At 43.2% G+C, this 22,617-nt stretch overlaps 1 protein-coding gene across 4 annotated transcripts in view; it reads right to left on the reverse strand.

The window, feature by feature from the left end:
- LOC111834693 (protein-methionine sulfoxide oxidase mical3a-like) overlaps positions 1-22,617 on the reverse strand; it is a 94,487-nt gene that overhangs the window by 18,091 nt on the left and 53,779 nt on the right. For 2 of the 4 annotated variants that reach the window (XM_072710322.1, XM_072710321.1), the window contains exons 17-28: positions 21,623-21,809; positions 21,107-21,201; positions 18,276-18,366; positions 11,469-11,661; positions 10,893-11,131; positions 9,798-9,887; positions 8,840-8,986; positions 7,676-7,747; positions 6,742-6,855; positions 6,459-6,547; positions 4,648-6,370; positions 4,017-4,111 (exon numbers count right to left, since the gene is read on the reverse strand). In XM_072710322.1, the coding sequence (XP_072566423.1) occupies positions 4,017-4,111; positions 4,648-6,370; positions 6,459-6,547; positions 6,742-6,855; positions 7,676-7,747; positions 8,840-8,986; positions 9,798-9,887; positions 10,893-11,131; positions 11,469-11,661; positions 18,276-18,366; positions 21,107-21,201; positions 21,623-21,809 (3,135 nt within the window). Of the gene's footprint in view, positions 1-4,016; positions 4,112-4,647; positions 6,371-6,458; positions 6,548-6,741; positions 6,856-7,675; positions 7,748-8,839; positions 8,987-9,797; positions 9,888-10,892; positions 11,132-11,468; positions 11,662-18,275; positions 18,367-21,106; positions 21,202-21,622; positions 21,810-22,222; positions 22,331-22,617 lie in introns of those variants that run through there. The other 2 variants (XM_023794263.2, XR_002836057.2) reach the window with 2 other exon arrangements.

The raw sequence follows: 22,617 nt of genomic DNA on the forward strand, positions 1-22,617 counted from the left end.
ATGGCCTAATTGTCGGGGTTTGTTATAGAGCACCTAATGTAGCTGTAGAGGAAAGCAGAATGTTATATGATGATATCAGGATTATGAGTAATAAATATGATGTGGTGGTTATGGGTGATTTTAATTTACCTGGGATACAGTGGGACTCTTCTGTAAATGAACTTGAGATGGTGGAATTAGTACAGGATTGTTTTTTTACTCAGTTTGTTAATACTCCTAGTCGAAATTAAAAGTGTACAATGTTAGGAAGGCTAACTTTAATGGTATGAGACGTAAATTAGAAACTGTAAACTGAACAGAGTTAAATAGCAAAACAGTTGAAGAGGCATGGGAATTTTTCAAAAGCACATTGTTGCAAGTGCAAGAGGACTTCATACCTGTTTCCAGCAAAACTAAATCTAGGAAACGACAACCAAGGTGGTTTACTAAGGAAATTAAGGATAAAGTCAGGAGGAAAAGGGCTCTGTTCCACAATTGGAAAATAACTAATGATTTCAAAATTAAGCAGGAGTATCTAAGTCTACAGGCAGAGTTAAAAAATGACATTAGGCTATCAAAGAGGGATGTAGAAAGAAAAATTGCATTGGAGGCTAAGCATGACAGTAAAGGTTTCTTCCAATATTTTAACTCCAAGAGAGCACTAAAAGCTGAAATCACTAATTTGCAGGATAGTAAGGGACTTATAATTGATAACGAAATTGATATAGTAAATGAGTTTAATGATTATTTTTCAAGGGTGTTCACAATAGAGAACACAAGTAACTTACCACCAATTAATACGAATACAGCATCATCTATGACCAATATATGTATAACTGAGGTTGATGTGATACTAAGCCTAGCTAAACTCAAAATAAATAAAATCGCAGGGGCCTGATGGCATCTTACCTATAGTTTTAAAAGAGATGAGGGATATTATTAGCCAACCTTTAACTTTAATATTCCAGAAATCGTTATCTGCGGGTGTGGTACCATAAGATTGGAAGCATGCTAAAATAACACCCATATTCAAAAAAGGGGATAGAAGTAATCCAGCAAACTATAGGCCAATCAGTTTAACTAGCATTACTGGAAAAATAATGGAAGCTATAATTCAAGTGAAAATGGTAGATTACCTAGAAGCAAATAACATTATAAAGGATAGCCAACATGGATTTAGGAGAGGTAGATCCTGCTTAACGAATCTACTTGAGTTCTTTGAGGAAGCTACAAGTGAAATTGATCACAACAAGGCCTATGATGTGATTTACTTAAATTTCCAGAAGGCCTTTGATGTTGTCCCCCACAAACGTCTCTTGCTAAAGCTTAAAGCTGCAGGGATTTTAGGAACTGTGGCAGCTTGGATCAAAAACTGGCTAACTGACTGGAAGCAGCGAGTAGTTATTAGAGGCACAATGTCACAGTGGGCCTCCGTTCATACTGGGGTACCGCAGGGTTCAATTTTAGGACCACTATTGTTCCTAATTTACATTAATGATATTGACACAAATACATACAGTAAACTGGTTAAATTTGCAGACGACACCAAGGTGGGCGGTGTAGCAGATACTGATCTAGCAGCAGAGAGGCTTCAACGGGATCTGGATTTAATTCGCGAATGGGCTGATACTTGGCAGATGAAATTTAACACAGATAAATGTAAGGTAATCCATGCAGGGAGCAGAAATATAAAGTACAGATATTTTATGGGTTCCACTGAAATAAAGGTAGCTGATTACGAGAAAGATCTCGGTATGTATGTTGATCCTTCCATGTCCCACTCTCGCCAGTGTGGGGAAGCAATAAAAAAGGCGAACAAAATGTTGGGTTATATCTCTAGGTGTGTGGAGTTTAAGTCAAGGGAGGTGATGTAACACTTATATAATTCCTTGGTAAGACCCCACCTAGAATACTGTGTGCAGGTTTGGTCACCATACCTCAAGAAGGACATTGCTGCCTTAGAAAAGGTGCAACGAAGAGCTACGAGAATGATTCCTGGTCTTAGAGGAATGTCTTATGAGGAGAGGTTAGCGGAACTGAATCTGTTTAGCCTTGAGCAAAGGAGACTAAGGGGGGATACGATTCAGGTCTATAAGATTCTAACGGGTCTGGATGCTGTTCAGCCAAATCACTATTTCAACATTAGTCTAAATACTAGAACTCGTGGAAATTAGCGGGAGAACATTTTAAAACAAATTTGAGGAAGCACTTCTTTACACAGCGTGTAGTTAGAGTGTGGAATAGTCTTCCTGCTAGTGTAGTGGAAGCTAAAACCATGGGTTCCTTTAAATCAGAGCTAGATAAGATTATAACAACTCTGAGCTATTAGTTAAGTTCTCCCCAAACGAGCTTGATGGGCCGAATGGCCTCCTCTCGTTTGTAAATTTCTTATGTTCTTATGAAACCAGTTCTCACTGCTTTATGTGCTTTTCGGGAGAAATAGCAGATAACGCATTGGAACTTCCTGGGATACAAACGTCATGCGTGTGACTAAAATCTTCAGCCAATAAGGGCAAAGTTGTGTCGTTACGGAGGCGGTTCCAGTTTGTGCTGCACGGTCTGTCTCAAGTCCTCTTGCTCTCGCGAGGATTTTGTACTATGTGACATGGTGACGCATGGAGACGTTTTGGAACATTTCTTTGCCGACTTCGCTATCATGCGATGTGTATGAAGTGTGTGGACTGTGAAGCACTGTGTCCATTGAGAAAATGTATACAATGTAACGTTTTTAAAGTAGATGCATCTGACTGGTTGCATTTGAATTGAGGCGCGTAATGAATAATGATACTGTTCTGTGAGGATGTGCTGTTTTCTCTTTTTTTCCCCATCCCATCGAGACCGCTATGTCCGAGACCAAGACAAGACCGAGACCAAATAGGGTCGAGACCAAGACAAGACCGAGACCAAATAAAGTTGAGACCAAGACAAGACCAGGACCACAAAAAATTGGTCTCAAGACCGGTCTTGAGACCAAGACCGGTCTCGAGAACTACAGCACTACCAAACAAGACTTCTGGAATTTTCAGTTTTTTGATTACAGTCATAGATTTTTATAGGACTGAAAAAGGATATCCCATTCTGCTTTTCTTTGGTTTTAAATCTTGCTTAGAAGCAAGAATACCATGGTAAAAACTTCCAGAAAAATCAGCAAGTATACCATTTGGTGGATTAATCATTTTCAATTCATTAATACCACATAAAACACATTACAATGTAAAACACTTCTGAAAGGCGCCCAAAGAACTACAATCCATACTGAAGTGTTAAAAAACTGATATATGAAAAACTGCTAAAAGCACTGGAAAGCTCATACTCGATACAGCACAATCTCTAAAAGCCTCCGTTATCCAGCTACTTGCCCACACAAACACGCAGCACATGCTGCCTCCCTGAGGCACTGGTGAGCCCTATTGCACCTGGAACCTTCCTCTCATTCTCCCAAGAAAGCTCAAAACAACACCAAATGAATACTTACCAAGTTAACTGTGAAAAGAAGTTATTTTCAACTTTCATGAAAAAGCTAGTCATTTTTTAATGCATTCACAGACCCCAGGTATTATTTGGCATTAACACTGCATAACACAGTCTTTTTTATCAGTCCTGAGATCGAATATCAGAGCCATCTGTAGCAGAGTGGCTAGGTCTAGTTGAAGTCTATGTTCCTATTTCATATAATCCTAAGCCTTAAACTTTACTAAAAAATACTTTCCATTCTTGCTTTAACATTTACTTTGGATCATCTGAAGCTTGATCAGACAATATCATGTCGTGGTGAAAAGACATGATATTTGAACATAGTCAACCGAATTTATCCACATAATCTTAGGAAGATCCATTTCTGGCCTTTTGAGTTATTTATCATGACAATGTAAAGTGAACTAGTAGAGGTTAAAGCTGGGAAGGATTTCACAGAACTCCTGCAGATAAACAAAGTGGTTCAATATCTAGAGATTCCAATGTGATGTGGAAGAAGCATGAAATGAACACCAATCAAATGCTTCACGAAAGGACAGTGATGAATAGGGCAGGAAACTCACTTCGGTTTTAGACCTCTGGGAGGCTCTCTCCAGCATGTCGTCACAGGACAGGTCTGAGTCTTCAGAGAAACTCAGATTTTTTCGCAAATGGAGCTCTACACCAAAAAGAAACCACAGAGTCAGTAAAATTAAAAAGTATTTGCCCAAAAAAGGCAACAACATATCATTAAACCTAACCATTTGCTAACACTCTCTATGAATACCATGTCTATAAGAATATATGGACACATTCATAACTCATTATAATACACTCATAAAGCATTATAAACATGTTTATACATATTTCTAAAAGGCATAAAACACAAAATGGCACATTATGTTTATGGTGAATGCTTTATAAAGCTGTCATCTATAATGCACTATAGACAGCTCAGTATAAAGCATCCTTAATTCTTATACCAACTGATATAGTGCATTATAGATGACAGCTTCATTGGAGCTTATTAAGTGTTATAATCAATAAAATGCCATATGACTGTCAATAGAAGATACTGTAATGCTTTATTAATTCTTATACCTACCATTATGATGCATCATGAAAGCATCTGTAATGCATTATAGATGACAGCTTTAAGTAAGTGTTATCAACCTTCTTGTATTCATAATGTGAATTTAAAAAATCCCGCCTAACCTAATGTCCGCTCGAGGGATGAAGATCTCCTCTTCCATGAGCCCATGGTAGCAGCACTGGAGGGGGTGCTGGACCAGGATTTGTTGTCCATTTTCTTCTTTTTCTTGTCCTTTTTGTACCCTGAGAAGACCACCTTCCAGAGGGACTTGTGCTTGGGAGCATCCTCAGAACTCTGCTTGCCAGAGGAGCAGCTGTCACTCTTGCTCTTCTTCTCCTTCTTGTTTTTGCGTGGAGAGAAAAGGGAGCTGCGCTTCTTGATCTTGCCTGCTGAGGAACCTTCTGAGGAGGCCCCAGAGCTGTCTAGGCTCTTCTGAGCATGTCCAGAGATGAGTCGCTCAGAGAGTGTCAATGCATGCTTCCGCGACTCCAGAGCTTTCACGGCTGATGTCGACGGAGAGTTGGGTGGCTGATGGGTCTTCATACTCTTCCCTGAAGCATCTGAAGCAACATTTTGGGGCGTTCTACGAGCCTCAGACTCCATCTTAGGCAGTTGCTCGGACTGGGTGTCCCTTGCAATGACACTGGGCTTGCCATTCTCCATAGCCAGAGCCAGGTGGAGTGGGAGCTTGCTCTTATCCTGCCTCCTATTGGGAGGGGTGGAGAATCGTTCTAGCACACTGGCATCTGGCGTCCGGTCATCATAAGTATCTTCTACATCGTCTGCAAATGGGATCTCATCCACACTCTCCACAAAAGACTTGCGAACATCATCTCGCCGAGGTTTGCTTTTCTCCCGCTTCACCACCACCGGGGTGATGGGCATGTTTCCAAGAGCTGCTGGGGTAGGAGCTGGAGGAGCTGGAGCAGCTGAAGGCACAGGCATCTGGACTGGTACTGGAGTCTCCTTGGGCATATTGGACCACCCTACCTGGTGCTTCTTTGGCTTAACAGCAGGCGGATTCTGGACGGGTGGGGGTGGGGGAGGGCTGGAAGGCGGGGTCAGCATGGCAGAGTCAGAGTTGTTTAAAGTCTGGCTGGTGGCCGAGCTTCCATTGAGACCCAAACCTGAGCTGCTGCTGAGGTCCCTTCTCTCAGATCCAGTGCTTTTGGGCTCCTTGTCCACAGGCGTGATGACCTGCCCCTCCACAGTGATATTTAGCCTCCGGATGACGGCCCGGCCAATGAAGGGGGGCCTCAGATCCTCTGACAGGTCCTCAGGGGTATACGACTTAGGTGAGGAGGAGTCAGGGGTATGGGCCTTCACAAATTTTTCTGGGACTCTGCTCCTCTCCAGTGGAGTGAGACCTAGGCTCCTCCTGATCTCTGCACTCTTCAACCAAAACTCCTCGATGATGTCTGTCTTCTTCCCAGGTGTTTCTTCCATGAAGCCCAATGGCTTCAGAAGCTCGGGCAAAGCCTTTGTAGGAATGGGTTTAGAAAGTGGTGTGGATGTCACTGAAGATGAGGCTTTGGTTCGCTCTGGGGAGTTGGAGAGGCTCGCTGCCGGTTCATTGCAGAGAAGTGGCCGGGTGCATATTGGTGAGAGCGCATTCCCTGCAGAGGAGCAGGAACAGGGCTGGCCATTGCTCACTGATGATTCTGGGGCAACCGTTTCTGGCAGTGAAACAGGCTGAGAGCAAATGGGGGAAACTGAAGACACGGGACTCTTAGTATCCAGGACAGAAGAGTTCACCTTTGGCTTGACTTCCTCTCCAACTAATGGTTCTGAGAAGTGCAAATCGTGGGATTTAACCAAGGCAGGAGTTTGAGCCTTCTGGGTGACCTGGAAGATAAACAGATTTTAACCCCCACTTACTCAAGTACTGAATTATTAAGAGCAGAAATAGATGTATGAAAGTAATGATTTATACCTGTGCTTCAGGCTCCTGAGTATCTTTAAGGGGAGAAACCAGATCATCACCAACAAACAGCCTGAGACAGACTGGCTGAGCCGGTTGCTCTATGAAAAGTGAGAAACAGGAGTTCTTGCCAAGTATCGTTGTGAGATGAGCTTAATAAAGCTTACGAATGGCTTCAGCAAACCTAGAAGCTCAGTAATGTTCTCAACAAAATATATTATAAAGAGAATTTAATATTGACGTTAAGGTAGCAAGCAGGATCACAAGACACAGATTAATCACAGTTAAAAATTACCATGATCAGAGGGTGATATGTCACCCCTGTACCTTTCCTCATCTGCCAATGACAGCTTGTCTTCTGGAAACTGCTGTGAATGAATTTCGGTCTCTGTATCTGATGAAATCTCCTCTGTGGAAGACGTCGTATGTTATTTCTTTGGTATTTCAGGAAAGATCCCTGAAAAGGGGTCTCAGTAGGTTAATGTACAATATACATTTCATCCATGTTTCATGGTCATCTACATTCAAGAAGCTCATAGCTAAATAAACAAGATGCTGTCGGAACAGCAGCAATGTATTCCCCCAAGGACCTCGTCACCCCTCCCCCCATCTAATCCCTACTTCTCTCACACACCCCAAACTCCACAATTTCTAAACTCCCTACACACAGTCCCTACACCTCTTCAAAAACATTTATTAAGAGCCCAACTTTCTAACTTGTCTCGATGCAATCTGGTTCACAAGATTTGGCCCTTGATGTGCCACCACTAAGTAACTGGGAAGCTTGAAAAACAATTAAATGCTTTTAAGAGTTACTGTGTTCACAAAATCAAGTGTCTTCTGCAGCTGCCATTTCCATCCTTTGTTGCCATCAAGCACTTATGCTTTAATTTTGATGTGATTTGGCTCAAAATGAAATCAGGTAAAGATCTTCATCCATATAATGTACTTGTGAAGTGGAAATGTGATCCGTCAAATGCTTTTTAGTTATCACATTCTCACATCTTCTACAGTCACCCTTTCCTTTGCTGCCACTAAGCGGTGTCACTTCAGTTTTGATGCAATTTGCCTCAAAATTTGATCACTTCCAGATCGTCACCCACCCTATGTGTTTGTGAAGTCTGAAAAATCCATGATTTATTTTTTGAAGTTATCAGAGGCAGACTAATCCCACAACCATATGTATTCTCCATTCAGGGAATACAATAAGCCCCAGTTCAGTTACACACCTTCATCCAGCTCTGTGCCAGGCTCCACGTCAGGGCTCCCAGCTTCTGCGTCATCATCTCGGTCACAGGGCTCTGAGGTTAAAGGGCAACATAAGAAACTTTTCAGAGCAAAAACATGACTGTAATCTCTGTGCCTCTTAGAAACATCTACACTACAGAACATTAGGTGAACTTGAATTTAGGAAAGTATCAAGAATCATTTGATGTGTCATCAAATTATGGAGTATTTATTAATGTAATTCACAGTGAACTCAGACAATTGGGTGAAATATCCCATATTTATATACACATGTATATACGGGCAGGCACTTTTGTATTCAAGACACTAAGCTGTATGCACGTAAAATAAGTAAGAATTGCACAGGAAACTCTACTGGTCAGGCTTTCCAGGACAAGGAAGACAAACCTAGGCTGGCAGATTAATCCCAGTGAAGTGAAACATGAGCACCAGTGCTGACCAACAGGCATAGAGAGAAGTATTAGGAAACGGGGCAGACCTTACTCAGAAATTAGTCAAAGTCTAGAGGTGATGTGCAAAAAAAAAACAACAACTTATGCAAGATGAGTTCAGCTTTCCAGTAATATCTGTAATATATGTTAGTTTTCCTGTGAAAGATGTACTAAAAACACAGAACCAGTGCACGATGATCAGAATTCAAAGCCAGGCCTGTCTCAGTACGTATGTCTGACCCAAGACTCCTCCCCCATTCCTGTCGGATGCTCTGACACGGTGTCATGCACACGCGTGTGTGAGGCTGTGTGTTTATGTGTGTATGAAGCCGTGCAAGAGAGCAGAAGCTGAATAAACACAGCGCTGCCTCCAGAAAAGGAGTCCAGCCAAGTGCGGACAGCCGCATGGCGCGCCAGTGAGTGCCCGGGGGCTATATCCGAACAAAACAAAGGGTCACCAAACAAGCTGAATGAACAATAAATGAAGAGTCTAAATGAAGGAATCTTTATATGGCACTTTGAAGACATACCAGTCAAATTAAAGTCATACACAGAAAACAATCAGAAAGTGTTTAAAAAAGAAAAGAAAAAAACATAGATGACAACCAGAAATGAAAGGGACAGACAGCAATGACCAGCCAAGGGTTCATTAGGGATGCCAAACCACAGGACGGGATGGTCTGGTAGCAAGTCCTGCATGGCCAGCTGAGTTACCTGTGGAGTGGGAGGGATGAGAGGCTAGGGGCCTCTCCCCGTTGCCCTCCATGGCCCCCTTGGGGTGGACATGCGTCCAGTAGATATCAAGTTGGACAGTGGGAGGGCCATCGGGCTGGAGACCAAGCTCAGCAGGGAGGTTCCTGGCTGGATGAGGGTCAGCAGTGGTGTTTGGTTTAGAGGATGCAGAAGAGTGAGAGTGAAGTAAAAAGACAGCCGATTTCAGGAAAGAGAGATACAGGAAAGAGGGAATAGGACAGAGAGCGAGTAATAGGTTAAAGGCTGGGAGGAAAACCACTCATTTTGCTGAGAAGGAAGAGGCCACATGCAGGAAGAATGAGTGCATTAACTCTTCATCGGCAAGAGCATCTGCTGGGTTAGTGCTTATCCTACAAAAATGGCTATTTGCCCGTAAACCCAGGAAGAACCAGCACAGAACAGTGAAGTGCAAAATGGCTCCTCCGGTCCAGACAGCATCTCCTAATTTGCTGTGTCATTTCATTTTCAGCTCCATCTATCCATTTATTTCACCAGAGGGGCATAGGGATCCAGCATACAAATCAGGGCTGGGCTGTGTGGCTTATGGGACTCACATGCCCCAGGAAATTTAGGGCTACCGGTTCACTCATGTTTGGACTGGCCACAGAACGTAATGGGAACCTAAGCAGACATGGGGAAAACATGCAAATTCCACATACATACTGTACATACATATATTACTCGCACAAACACACGGGGGGCTGGAGCTAGTGGTGACACCAGCACCCACTTAGCCATCAAGTCGTTTTGTTAATTATTAGTTAAATCAGAATTGTATTAAAATGTTGATAAACTGCTCATGTGAGTCAGGTTTGAGGTCATCACCAGAACACTCCTGAGCACATATGTACAGCCACACGCGTGGTTAATGGTGGCCCGCGGTCCTGTGAGCGCAAAACGGGTACGCGGGCAGGGCTACCTTCCAAAACACCAGTCTCCTCTTCATCTGCCCAGCTCTCCAACCACAGACCTGACTGGAGCTCCCTCTCCCAGGGGCAGTACTCCCCCTCTGCCACCAGGGGAGCGACAGCCCACGCAATGAGCCAGACACAAAGGAGACAGAGGTGGAGCGGCAGACACATGGAGGGACAGAGGAGAGAAATGAGGCACAGATACGGTGGCAGGGGGCCAGGCATTCCCTAAAGTAGGCACCAAATACCAGGAAACGGAGACTTATGGCGAGAGGATGTTGAAGGGAGCATGGACTGTGTCTTCTTAGACATGTGTGTAACACATCATTGCACCCATGGCTTAGTACTGAGTAAACTGGAATAAAGAGGAAAGGTACTGGACCAGGCTGTGAGAAATCTATCTTGTAGTTTTCATCTACTGGCAAATACCAGATTAAAATATGATCTTCAAAATGTATATATTGTTCCAGTGTGTATTCATATGTCAATTGTAGGATTTGCCTTTAGATTTAGATACAAGCAAGTACAGCAATTATTGAAAATTATTCTCAGTGTCTGATTCTCCTGAAAGGTACTATAAGGTTCAGTTTGATCTGGGGCATTGGAGAGATATGAATACCCTTGCAGATTCAGGGGGCCCGACACTTTACACGGGCCCTTGAATATATAAAATTGTTAGATTATATAATTTGGGGAGCCCCAAGCTAATATTTTGTTAGGGGACCAACAATTTCTAGCTGCTTCCCTGTGCTTAAGAAGAAGAAGAAGAAGAAGAATCAACGATGTCACTGTCAAAGAGGCTGGAGCAGGATCTATCTGCCTGCCAATGCAGTCTCTACCTCACCATGTTAACATATAATGGAAGATCGGTGATGAGAGTCAGAAGACAGACAATGGCAAGAGGAGACGGACTCTACTGCACAACCAAGGAGCATCGAGGTGTGCAGGACTAGCCACTGAAGCACTGAGGATGGAGGGGCTCCAGGAGGCCTCAAGCTGCCTCCCCGACATGCAATCAACACTTGATTAATGCAAATCTGTTAATAGTTTACTAACTAGTTAACAGCCCCCTTCAGTAGGCAGAGAAAAAAAAAACAACTTACCATCGCTGGATTCCTCCTCTTCCACATCCTCCTCTTCATCTTCCTCCTCTTCATCCTCCTCCTCGTCCTCCTGAGGTCCCTCGGCAACGGGCCGCCCCCCCTGCTCCTCCCCTTCCGTGGCCAGAGCAGTGACCCCCTTCAGTCTGGCATGCAGCTCCACAGCCTGCTTCCAAGGAACTCCACCCAGGTCAGAGGTTGCCTGCTGCCGCTCCTCGTCCTCCATCTCTGACTCAGAGCTGCTGTGAAGGAGGGCACCGGGGTATGTGTGACAACAGGGCCACAGGAGGCAGAGTGGATGTGTGTGGGTCCACGTCATGGTCATGTCTGTACTATACTAATACTTATCAGTAGTTCTTAGTACTTAGACAGAGAGGCTAAGGTGTGTGTGCATTATTACGTTCCTTCCTACACCCCCTGCTATAGTGGTCCTGCAGAAACACATCCTGAATAGCTTGGGGAGCATTACTGCACATACCCTCCCCTCCACAATGAAGAGCCTGCCAACCAGGCCCCTAAGCCAGGAGCTTCCTTACTATAGCCATCCCCCTCCACGCCTTCCTGGCCTGGGACACTGACCTGGAGCCCTCCTCGACATCAGTGGCCTTGTCCAACAGGCTGCTCAGGTTGTGCTCGGCCAGTGTCTCCTCTGGAACCTCCTCCAGCTCCTCCTCACGCTGCAGTGATATCCGGTAATTCTCCAGCTCGATACGCTCAGGTGTGCCACGCAAACGCTTCGCCAGGCCAGCCTCCGAGACACCATTGACCTCGGCTGGGGAGTGTCAGATGGGGGGAGAGAACACAGAGGCACACTGAGACCGCTGAAAAGCTGGGACAACTGAGCAGGACACTCTGAAGCTCAAAGTAGGCGGGATCATTAAGCCCCACCAATCAGCTTAAGTCAACCAAACCACTGAATGAAACTAGGTCAAATTGGTCAGGGAGCATCAGTGAATGCTACTTTGGTCATGTCTGTATTATACTAATACTTACCAATAGTTCTTAGTACTAAAACTAGTTTTGAAACTCACATATTTATCTATAGAGCCTAATATGGGTGAGCAGGCAGACTGGAGAAGGAGCTAGACTTTTAAAAGCTTCTCCTATCCTCTGACATCAGGAGTCTTGTTTTATTTAGACTGCTCTAATATCAGTACTTAATTTCTTAGTTTCAATACCTTGAATATACTTCCTCGCCTCCCCTACTGGGCAAAGGCACAGTCCTATACTATTTTAGGGATGGTAAGATTCATTAATTCACACTGGTGCACCTGCATAAAAGTTTACTTTTATAATCGATTGCCCTGATTAAAGAGATACAATTTGGTATCAACTCATGATATAGTGGTACCTCAGAACTCGAACTTAATCCATTCAGAACTCGAGTTCGAATTCTAAAAAGTTCGAGTTCTGGTCGAATTTTCCCCATAAGAAATAATGGAAAACCAATTAATTGGTTCCCGGCCCCAAAAAATTATACCTAAATGTTTTTTTTAGCATTTAAACACAAAATGAAGGATAAAACAAGAGCAGCATTTTTTTCTTAATGGCTTCCAAAAATGATAAAGAATGTACCCCAGCACTAACCCTGTCCTGCCCCGATCATCTGCTCCTTCTGTGTGCCACACCCCCTTGTTAACCTCATGTGGAATCTCTGTGCAATCAGCTGTTTCTGGTTGTTATCATTAGTCCTCCGTATTTAGTCTGCGTTTCCGTTTGTTTCCCCAGTCCGGTCAGTGTAACGTCATTGTGCTGTTCTGCCTTTTCTCAATTAAACCCCGTGTCTCCCGATCGCTTGAGTAATGTCCCTGATTCCCCTGTCCTGGCTAGGCAGATCGGGCCATGCCCCAACACTAGACTACGCCATGCGGTCCATTGTTTATTTTTAGTATTACTCTGTATTCGTTAATTTATTTGTAAATCGCAAACTTTTAGACTGTAACATTTGTACAATTATTGCGTAACTTTTTGGTGAGCAATGGCTACCAAAATTACATAAAGTACAGTATATTACCTGCTACAATATTTTCAATTAAAAAAAAAAGCACTATCACCAACAAACGATGCTATCACAGCGAGTGCAAGGCTGAGACTGAAGCGCTACCCTTTGTTTCCGCTGAGAGACGTGACGCGCGACTCATTTCCCCCGCGCGTGCAAGTTATCTTAGGTCGGCGTTCATGGTTCGACTTCTGAGATTCAGATAGAGTTCTAGGTCATTTTTTTCTCAAACTGGTTGGTTTGACTTTTAGGAAATTCAAGTTCTAATGAGTTTGAGAACTGAGGTACCACTGTATATGATTTCTAACAACTTTGCAGCAGTAAAATCCCCTTTATTTAGAAATGTGGCCAACAATTTTTGACCAATAATCTTATATTTAGATTGATTTTTCCTCTCTAAACGGTTTCTGTATCTGCATCATATTAAATTGAATTGCATAATATTATTTTACATCGCACTGTGTTGCATTAAATTGCACTGCATTACAATAAGGGTCAATCAGGTCAATCAAACCATATTGCATTAGTAGTTGCTATATATACACACACAGTGAGGTCAATAAGTATTTGATCACCCTGTGATTTTGCAAGTTCTCTTACTTATAAATCATGAAGGGGTCTACAATTTTCAGCATAGGTGCATTTCCACTGTGAGAGACAGAATCTAAAAAGAAAAATCTAGAAATCACATTGTATGATTTTTTAACAATTTATTCGTGAATTACTGTGTCCAGATTTCTGACCCTCAAAGACCTGTTATTTTGCTTTTAAATAGTCCAGCTAAACTCTGCTCATGATTCTAAATTAGTAGCACCTGTTTGAGGTCGTTAGCTGTCATAAAGACACCTGTGCACCCCACAATCAGCCAAAGTCTAAGTAGCAACATGGGCAAAACCAAAGAGCTGTCAAAAGACACAAGAGACAAAATTGTAGACCTTCACAAAGCTGGAAAGGGCTACAGGGCAATTGCCAAGCAGCTTGGTGAAAAAAGAACAACTGTTGGAGCAATTGTCAGAAAATGGAAGAGGCTAATGATGACTGTCAATGTCCCTTGGACTGGGGCCCCACGGAAGATCTCTCCTCGTGGGGTTTCAATGATGCTAAGAATGGTGAAGAATCAGCCCAGAACTACACGGGAGGAGCTGGTCAATGCCGTGAAGAGAGCTGGGACCATCATTTCCAAGGCTACTATCAGTAATACACTAAGACATTAGGGGTGCACCGATCGATCGGCGCACCGATCTATCGGCCTCGATCACGTTAATTTGAGGGGATCAGAAATCGACCATATTCCCATGAGATCCACCGATCTTAGTTATATGCTTTTAAATCAGCCTTTTCTCCCATTCCCGAGAGAGGTGCAGTGCAGGCTGCCTCCCTCCCGCCCGCCCAATACGTCACACCTGTGCTGCCGTGCAGGAGGAAGAAGAAGAAAAAGGAGGAGGGGGAGTTCGAGGCAACATGTCCTCAGTTTGGAAATTTTATACCATAAAAGAGAATGAGAAAATGAGAAAAAAGAGGATGAAAAAATATGATTTTGTAGTTCAAACAGCAATGCTCATTTATATGTTCATTTATATTTGAGGACACTACCTCATGTTTTGTGAGTATTCATATCAATTTACTCAATAAAAATGGAAACATTGAAGTAATTGTCTTTTAGTTATGAAAGAAACAAGATCGGCAAAAAAAAAATCGAGATCGGCAGGTAATGTTGTCTAAGGATCGGTGATCGTTGATCGGCCAGAAAACTGCAATCGGTGCACCCCTATAAGACATCATGGTTTAAAATCTTGCATCGCACGGAAGGTTCCCCTGCTTAAGTCAGCCCATGTCCAGGCCCGTCTGAAGTTTGCCAGGGACCATCTGGATGATCCAGAGGAGTCATGGGAGAAAGTCTTGTGGTCAGATGAGACCAAAGTAGAACTTTTTGGTCTTAACTCCATTCGCCGTGTTTGGAGGAAGAAGAATGATGAGTATAATCCCAATAATACCATACCTACAGTGAAGCATGGGGCTGGAAGCATCATGCTCTGGATGTGTTTTTCTGCACAGGGGACAGGACGACTGCACTGTATTAAGGAGAGGATGAACGGGGCCATGTATTGTGACATATTGGGCAAAAACCTCCTTCCCTCAGTCAGAGCATTAAAGATGGGTCGTGGCTGGGTCTTCCAACATGACAATCACCCAAAGCACACAGCAAGGGAAACCAAGGAGTGGCTCCGTAAGAAGCATATCAAGGTTCTGGAGTGGCCTAGCCAGTCTCCAGACCTAAATCCAATAGAAAATCTTTGGAGGGAACTGAAACTCTGTGTTGCTCAGCGACAGCCCGGAAACCTGACAGATCTAGAGAAGATCTGTATGGAGGAGTGGGCCAAAATCCCTCCTGCAGTGTGTGCAAACCTGGTGAAGAACTACAGGAACCGTTTGACCTCTGTAATTGTTAACAAAGGCTTCTGTACCAAATATTAAAATTTTTTGACTCAAGTGATCAAATACTTATTTGACACAGTAATTCACAAATAAACTGTTAAAAAATCATACAATGTGATTTCCGGATTTTTCTTTTTAGATTCTGTCTCTCACAGTGGAAATGCACCTATGCTGAAAATTGTAGACCCCTCCATGATTTCTAAGTAAGAGAAATCACAGGGTGATCAAATACTTATTTGATGGTGTATGTGTATATGTGTGTGTGTGTATATGTATATATATGTGTGTGTGTATATGTATATATATGTGTGTGTGTATATATATATATATATATATGTGTGTGTATATATATATATATATAATCTTTAATGTACCAGATGGTTGGCAATGTATGGAAATATGTATCACATTGGCTTTATGAGTATGGATAACAGCTATGGATCCCTGTAATATCCTACAGGGCTGCATTCATCAAGGTTGACATCTTCAGCACTGAACTGACAGCTGCTGGGTCTGTGCACAAACTGGTGCTTAATGCACAATGCAAGGGTGGAGTCCCATGGCTTTCAAGTGAATCAGTGGACAGGGTGCACTGAACACGTGAATACGTGCCATAAGAAAAACAATCCACAGATGAAGGCATAGATACACAAAGACACTTCTTTTCTGTTTATTTAGAAAGTACTGCATTTTAATATATTTGAAGTGCTCAAGTAGGTCAGAGGCCGGTTTAATTCTCAAATACCCCCAGAACAACGCATGTGTGAAGACTGAGATTAACTTTATGTTTAAAAAGTCAGTTTTTGCGGTTGAACCTGTGTGTGTTGTCAGAGTACTGGTACATCTGTGTAAAACATGGGTGTGGGTCAGAATTACTGGAAGGCGGTGCATCTGGGGAAACCGACAGGTTTCTATTCCTGTCTTACTGGAGACTGTCCATTCATTTCTATGGGCAAAACCCTGATCCTAACAATGACAACCTTAACCCCTTCCCAGTCCTAACCTTAAACATAAGTAAACAAACAAAATACAACACTTTTGACTCTGGGACATCAGGTGGAAAGTTCAGGTCCAAATCAAGAAAAATATTTTGTTTCAATCAACCTGTTGAATAGAGTCGCATTCACAGAGTACTCAACTGGCTGGTTGAAACAAAATCTTGGTCTGAATTAGTACTTTCTGAACTTTTAATCTTTGATGGACACCATCTCACACACACACACACGTAGGGTAAACATATCCTTATGGGGACCGCTCATTCATTTCAATGGGAAAAATGCTAACGCTAACTATGACAACCTTAACCCCTACCCTGCCCTAACCATAACCATAAGTAACCTAACAAAATACAAGAGTTTTTGCATTTTTAGCTTTTTCATAGCAGTCACCGTTTTTTATAAAATAGAGTTTTCCCTTATGGGGACCACGAAACCGGTCCCCATAAGGGAAAAAAAATGGATATTTATCACGTTATGGGGACATTGTGTCCCCATAAGGATAGGTAAACCCGCTCACACACACACACACACACACACACACACACACACAAATGCACATGCAGAGAGACACAACATGAAGCCTAAAGGCACAGTGGCACAATTCATTAATGTTAATGTTAATGTCAATGTCAATGTCAAATGACAGAACAGCGATAAAAGCACAAGACAGCCGGAGCCAGTGAGACATATTATCCAAAACAAGCATCTAGCTGCATGCTCTCCTAATGAACATGCAAAGCCCAGTGTGAAAGGGTCACATTTCCACAACTGTTCACCTTAATTAATATGATCACTCTGAAAGCCATTCATCAGAAGAGGTACAGGTAATTTGTGGACAGCAGTCTGTGCTGTTATTAAGCTGTGGGTTAGTGGGTTACAGTGTGATGCAGGCTTCAGCTCTGAGAAGAAAGATGATGCGTACAGAGTACCCATTACAGAACCCACAAAGGACCCATTACAGAAGACCAATCACAGAGCTGGCAGAAGATCCATTGCAGAGGACCAATCATAAACATGGCAGAGGACCAATCACAGAGTTCACAGAGAACCCATTGCAGAGAACCAGTCACAGAGCTGGCAGAAGATAAGGGACCAGTCATATAGTGTGCAGAAGAGTAATTACAAAGGACAAATTACACAACATATAGAGAATGAGGACCAATCACAGCACAAAGATGCCTTAATCACAGAGGACCAATGACACAAAAGCAGTCACATACCTCACAGCAAAGCTGCACAAAAGCTTACAGTCCTAGTGAGATCATCCTTTGTGTGATGTGGAGAAGCTGAACAGAGTTTAGTAACTGTACTCATCCAGACCAGAGGAAGATGGCTGTCAGGTTCCCCTTGGAATGAGTGTCTCTTCAATAATTAAAACTAGCTGGACCCTCACACCACATCACAGCAAAGGAAGGTCAAAGGGCATACTAGAAGATGTCTCACATCTCCAGGCCTTCTGCGACAATGGCCACAGCCCAGCATGGATGACAATGCTGCATCTTCAGGGAATAAACAGGTCGCCCCAGAGAGGAGCAAGGTGGCAAGCACAGGGACACAGGCTCACACATTTACAGAGGTGGTGACAGCAAACAGCACTTAAACAAAAATTAGCAAATGAAACATGGGTATGCAGTACATGGGCAGAAAGTAAACAAACATAAAAAAAAACCAGTTTCCTCAAACACTTGAATCCTTCTATCAATGTTCATCTGACAGTGTAGCACTCACTGGCTATCTGCCCCAGTAACCCTAACAAGGCACAGAGAAAGGGGACCCCAAAGCTAATAAGCTGGCACAGGAACAGGCAGTCTGCCACGTTGAGGGGCAGCACCTGTCGGTGGCGCCAGAACAGCACCCGACTCAGCAGTCTGGCCACATGGCACAGTGGGGCACCGGCCACAGGGGTCCTTGGAAGTCGGAGGGCCACACGGCCTGGACCGGAGAGTGGGGTACCTGAGGGCCGGAGATCAGCCAGAGGTGGTGTGGCCTCAGCCCCTGCTAGGCCGTCCACTGTTGCCACATCAGGCGGGATGGCAGGGCTCTCCTGGAGGACAAGAAACCACACCGGGAAACTCGTTTACCCAGAAGGCTTTGCAGCTTAGCACTCTCCCAGAGAACATCCAACAAGATGGTCAAGTTATCCAACAACCAGGGGTGATGTTTTTTTAAGGTGGGGAGCATAAGAACGGCCATAAATTATGCAAAAGGACCAAACTTATTATTAGCTTATGATATGTTTTGAATTGATGAGTGGCAGGGGAGAGGACACTCTCCAGCCAATCAACTTTCAGCTGGGACCAGAGCCTCTGTTGTCCGCATATACAACACCAGCCACAAACCATGCTAACAAGCATCTGACAGGCATTACTGCTATTTAATCATAAACAATGATAATTTCATGCTAATACAGCATATTTATATTTACAACAATATTCATCCATCTTCTAAGCTCTTATACTGGTCACTGTGGGGGTGGGAGACTACCCCAGGCAGTCCAGTGCACAAGGCTAGGGCATGATCACATGGTGATCACAATGACCTCACACCTTCAGGGTGAAGAGTTAATGTTATGAATCATATGCGTGTACAGGTTGTATCTTATTTCTTTGTGGGTTTCCTTCAGGTACTAATGTTCTTCCCATGGCAGAAAGACATCCAATTTAAGTGGACTGATGTCTCTAAACTGCTCATTGCATGTGACCTTATATGAGTGTATGTTCCCTGCCTATACTCAGTGATGGGCGGTAGCGCCGCTACATGTAGCGAAGCTATTAGTTTAAATACATTTTCTAGTAGCTTGTCTGTAGCATCGCTGATTTCTGAATCAAATAACTTTCCAGTAGTTACGTTATTTTTTTGATCAAGTAGCGACGTAGCATCCACAAAAGCTACAATTTCCAGGACATGTCTGAGAAAAGCAGAGGTTTCCTCTGCAGTATGATTTTGAAACGCAACAATCAGACAGAAATAAAGCATGTTCATGCGCGACCTTGTACTCTGCTTCTACTGCCTGTCTATCGAAACATGGATGCGTATGGTAGCATCATGAGATCGATACTTCAGTTTCAATTTCTGTCCTGAATGCACTGCGGCTGTCTGTGTAAGCGATGCTGCTCACGTGACTCAGCGGCGCCAGGCAAGCAAACAGGCTCACTTGCGCGAGCACATACACACACAGTTTAATATTTACAATAAAGTATTGAACTAGTGGGCCGCCGAACCTCTCGCAACAATTAAACAGCAGAGGTAGTTCGGGGTTTAATCACGTTTATTACACCTGTATTAATAATAATAATGATAATAATAATAATAATAATAATTAACCTTTATTGTCCCTCAGGGTGAAATTCTTTTTATGCCTCCCTCAACCTGCTCTTTGTAGAACACGCTGTCTGTGAAGGGCAGCCACCTGTTGGGGTGCCCAGGGAGCTGGGGGTTAAGGGCCTTGCTCAAGGACCCGCAGACATGCTGAGGCTGGGTTTGAACCTGCGACCTTGTGATTACAAGCACACAGGCTTAGCCCACTGAGCCACATGCTGCCCCCACACACTCGCACTGCCCACCGTGCATGTCGCCCCATTTACTCCTCACGCACACTACGTACAACAATAAACATTAACGATTATACATGACATAACACAGCACAATTATGACACAAGCGATTACTGAGAACTACAGTATTTACAAGCTGGCATCAGTCCAACATGCTGCGCTGCCCGCCGGTGCCTCCGCGCTACAGTATTTATTTACTTATAGACTTTGCCCAAATTCTGTCCTGGGTTTTAAATAATTAATAAATAAAATTTTTTTAAAAGTAATGAAAATGAATCCAGCTTTAGCAATTTGATGATGCATCCACCTTAGTTATTAAAAAGTATAGATACAACACAGTAAAACATGTAATTCAAGACTTTGATTCTCATTTCAGTTTGGACCAGTTCATTTGCTATTGTTCCAGTGATCACTCTCTGAGCCATGCTCATTAATCATGGTGTTCCATGTCGTCCGTAAACACAGTTTAACACGTTTCTTAAACACAAAGTTCATTTGTAACTTCAATCGACTTGTTTAATTGGGGTCTGAAGAAGTTTTCTTGTTTAGGGAGGCCCTGAGGAAATAAGATGGCTGTTAATATGTTTTTTCTTTTCCCTAGAAATTTTAAATTGATTGGTTTAAACCTATAGCCATGTCTTGCCCATCGAACACTAAACAGTAGCTTTCATTTGGTACTAAATAGTTTGTTTACTAGAGTATTGGTTTGCCTAGTAGTAGGCCAATAACTTTTTTTTTTGTTTTATTCCCAGAAGTAAGCTTTTATTTATGTCTCGATGCTTCACATAACGCATTGTCTACACTGTTAAATCATGGGTTGTTCTTTAATAAATGTCTTAACCAGTGTATCTGACTGTCATTTTGCACTGATCTGGTATTAGGTTGGTACAACGTGAAGTAGCTTCTGATGGAGTAAGCTACTTTTGCCATATTTGTGTATTTGTGTATATTTCTATGGGTGGTAGCTTTTGTGTAGTGAAGCTTAATTTATTGTTGAGTAACTGATAGCTTAGCTCACTACACTTTACAAGTAGCTTGCCCAACACTGCCTATACTAACATCCATCCCAGGCTCCCACCCACCTTGTATCCCATTCCTGGGACAGGAACCAGGCTCAGTGCACCCCAGTACAGAATAAGTGCTCACAGAAAATAGATATCTGTACACCTCAGATACTTATTGTACACATGCTATGAAACTTTGGATTCATGATGAAGAAGAAAAGATGGTACCTTTTGGGCTGGAACCGGTCCAACTGGAGCGGGCCTCTTCCTCAGGGCCTGACCCGACAGGCGGTAGCAGTAGTGCGGTTTACAGTAGAATTTGCCTGAGAAAGCGATGGGAAAGGAGAAGCAGAGGTGCATTAGCAAGGAAACAGCCGATTTTTCTGGGATACAGAATAAAAAAAGGCATCATTGCACCACTATACCACTCACTGGCAGAATGATCCCGCAACACTAATTGCTGTCACCTCCAAAGTAGCTCAAATTCCATTCCATAGATCCATAAAAGTTGCCAGGGAGAATCCAGCCATCAGATTATTTACCCTTTTCACTTATAACTGGTGACTCCTATGCGCAGGTGAGAATTTAGTATCTTTAAGTAGTACTAAATAGTAAACTATTTAGTCCAGGATAACAACCTGGACACAGGACCTTTTTCACTACCTGCTGGGATTTGAACCATAAACCCTGTGGTTCCGAATGTGGAACCCATATCAGCAGCCACTTCCATGATGGTACCCTTACCGTCCTCCAGGTCAAAGGCATAAGAGGACAGGCGCAATGTGGTTCCACAGTAGTCGCACTTGAAGCAGCTCCGGTGGAAGAACTTGGCCTCGGCGCTCAGGCGCTCCATCACATACACACGTTTGCTGCAGAAGTAGCAGACATCGCTGCCCCCAATGTTCTGTGGGAACTCCTTCCGCAGGGAACTCTGTGTGGCGAAGCAAACAGTCTTTCAGAGGATGCTGGGAAGGACCGGAGAGACCCAGAACTGAGAGTGCCATTAAGCAAACAAGAAAGGCTCCCCTTGATCTCCTTGGGTACTAAATAATGCAAGCAACATCCTCAGAAAGGACCAAGCACAACTGTCAATGAGCAGAATCTTAGCAGAAGGACACATTGAACATCCTCACCAAAGATGCTGAGCTTTTCTTGACATCAGGATACCAAGGATATCCAGCATTGACCAAAGCATTGGTAGAACAAGTACACAAGATTTCACCACCAGCAGCATAAGGTTACCACAATTCTGTACTTCCAGCATTACACACTAAATGCACTCTGAATATGGTGCCACATCACACTGTTTTTTAGTATTTGGCTTCAATTTCCATTGGCTCTTACCAATTCCTTCTTGTCAAGAAAAGGTTTGGGTTCCTCATGAGTTTGAAGCTGATTGGCTAACTGTTCAGCAAATGAGCACACTCCCCCTGTATATAATTTAACATATCTCTACCATTGACAGGATGAAAAAGGACAGAGAAGATGGAAAGCAAACAAAAAGTCAATAAGAGAAAACAAATTTCTTTATTCTTAAAAAACTGGCACATGTGAAATACTAAAGGAGAAAAGAACTTCAGTTTGAAGACCTTTGCAAAAATGCAAAATGCTGCCCAGCATGCTTTGTGCTCAGCGGTATCAAAACAGAAGAAAAACAAGCTGTGATAACTTTCACTGTCTCAGCCTGTGGCTCAGCCATATTACACAATACCATATCCTCAAACTACACCCAACAGATG

Source organism: Paramormyrops kingsleyae, chromosome 3, assembly GCF_048594095.1.
Source record: "Paramormyrops kingsleyae isolate MSU_618 chromosome 3, PKINGS_0.4, whole genome shotgun sequence".
In the NCBI taxonomy this organism is placed as follows: Eukaryota; Metazoa; Chordata; class Actinopteri; order Osteoglossiformes; family Mormyridae; genus Paramormyrops; species Paramormyrops kingsleyae.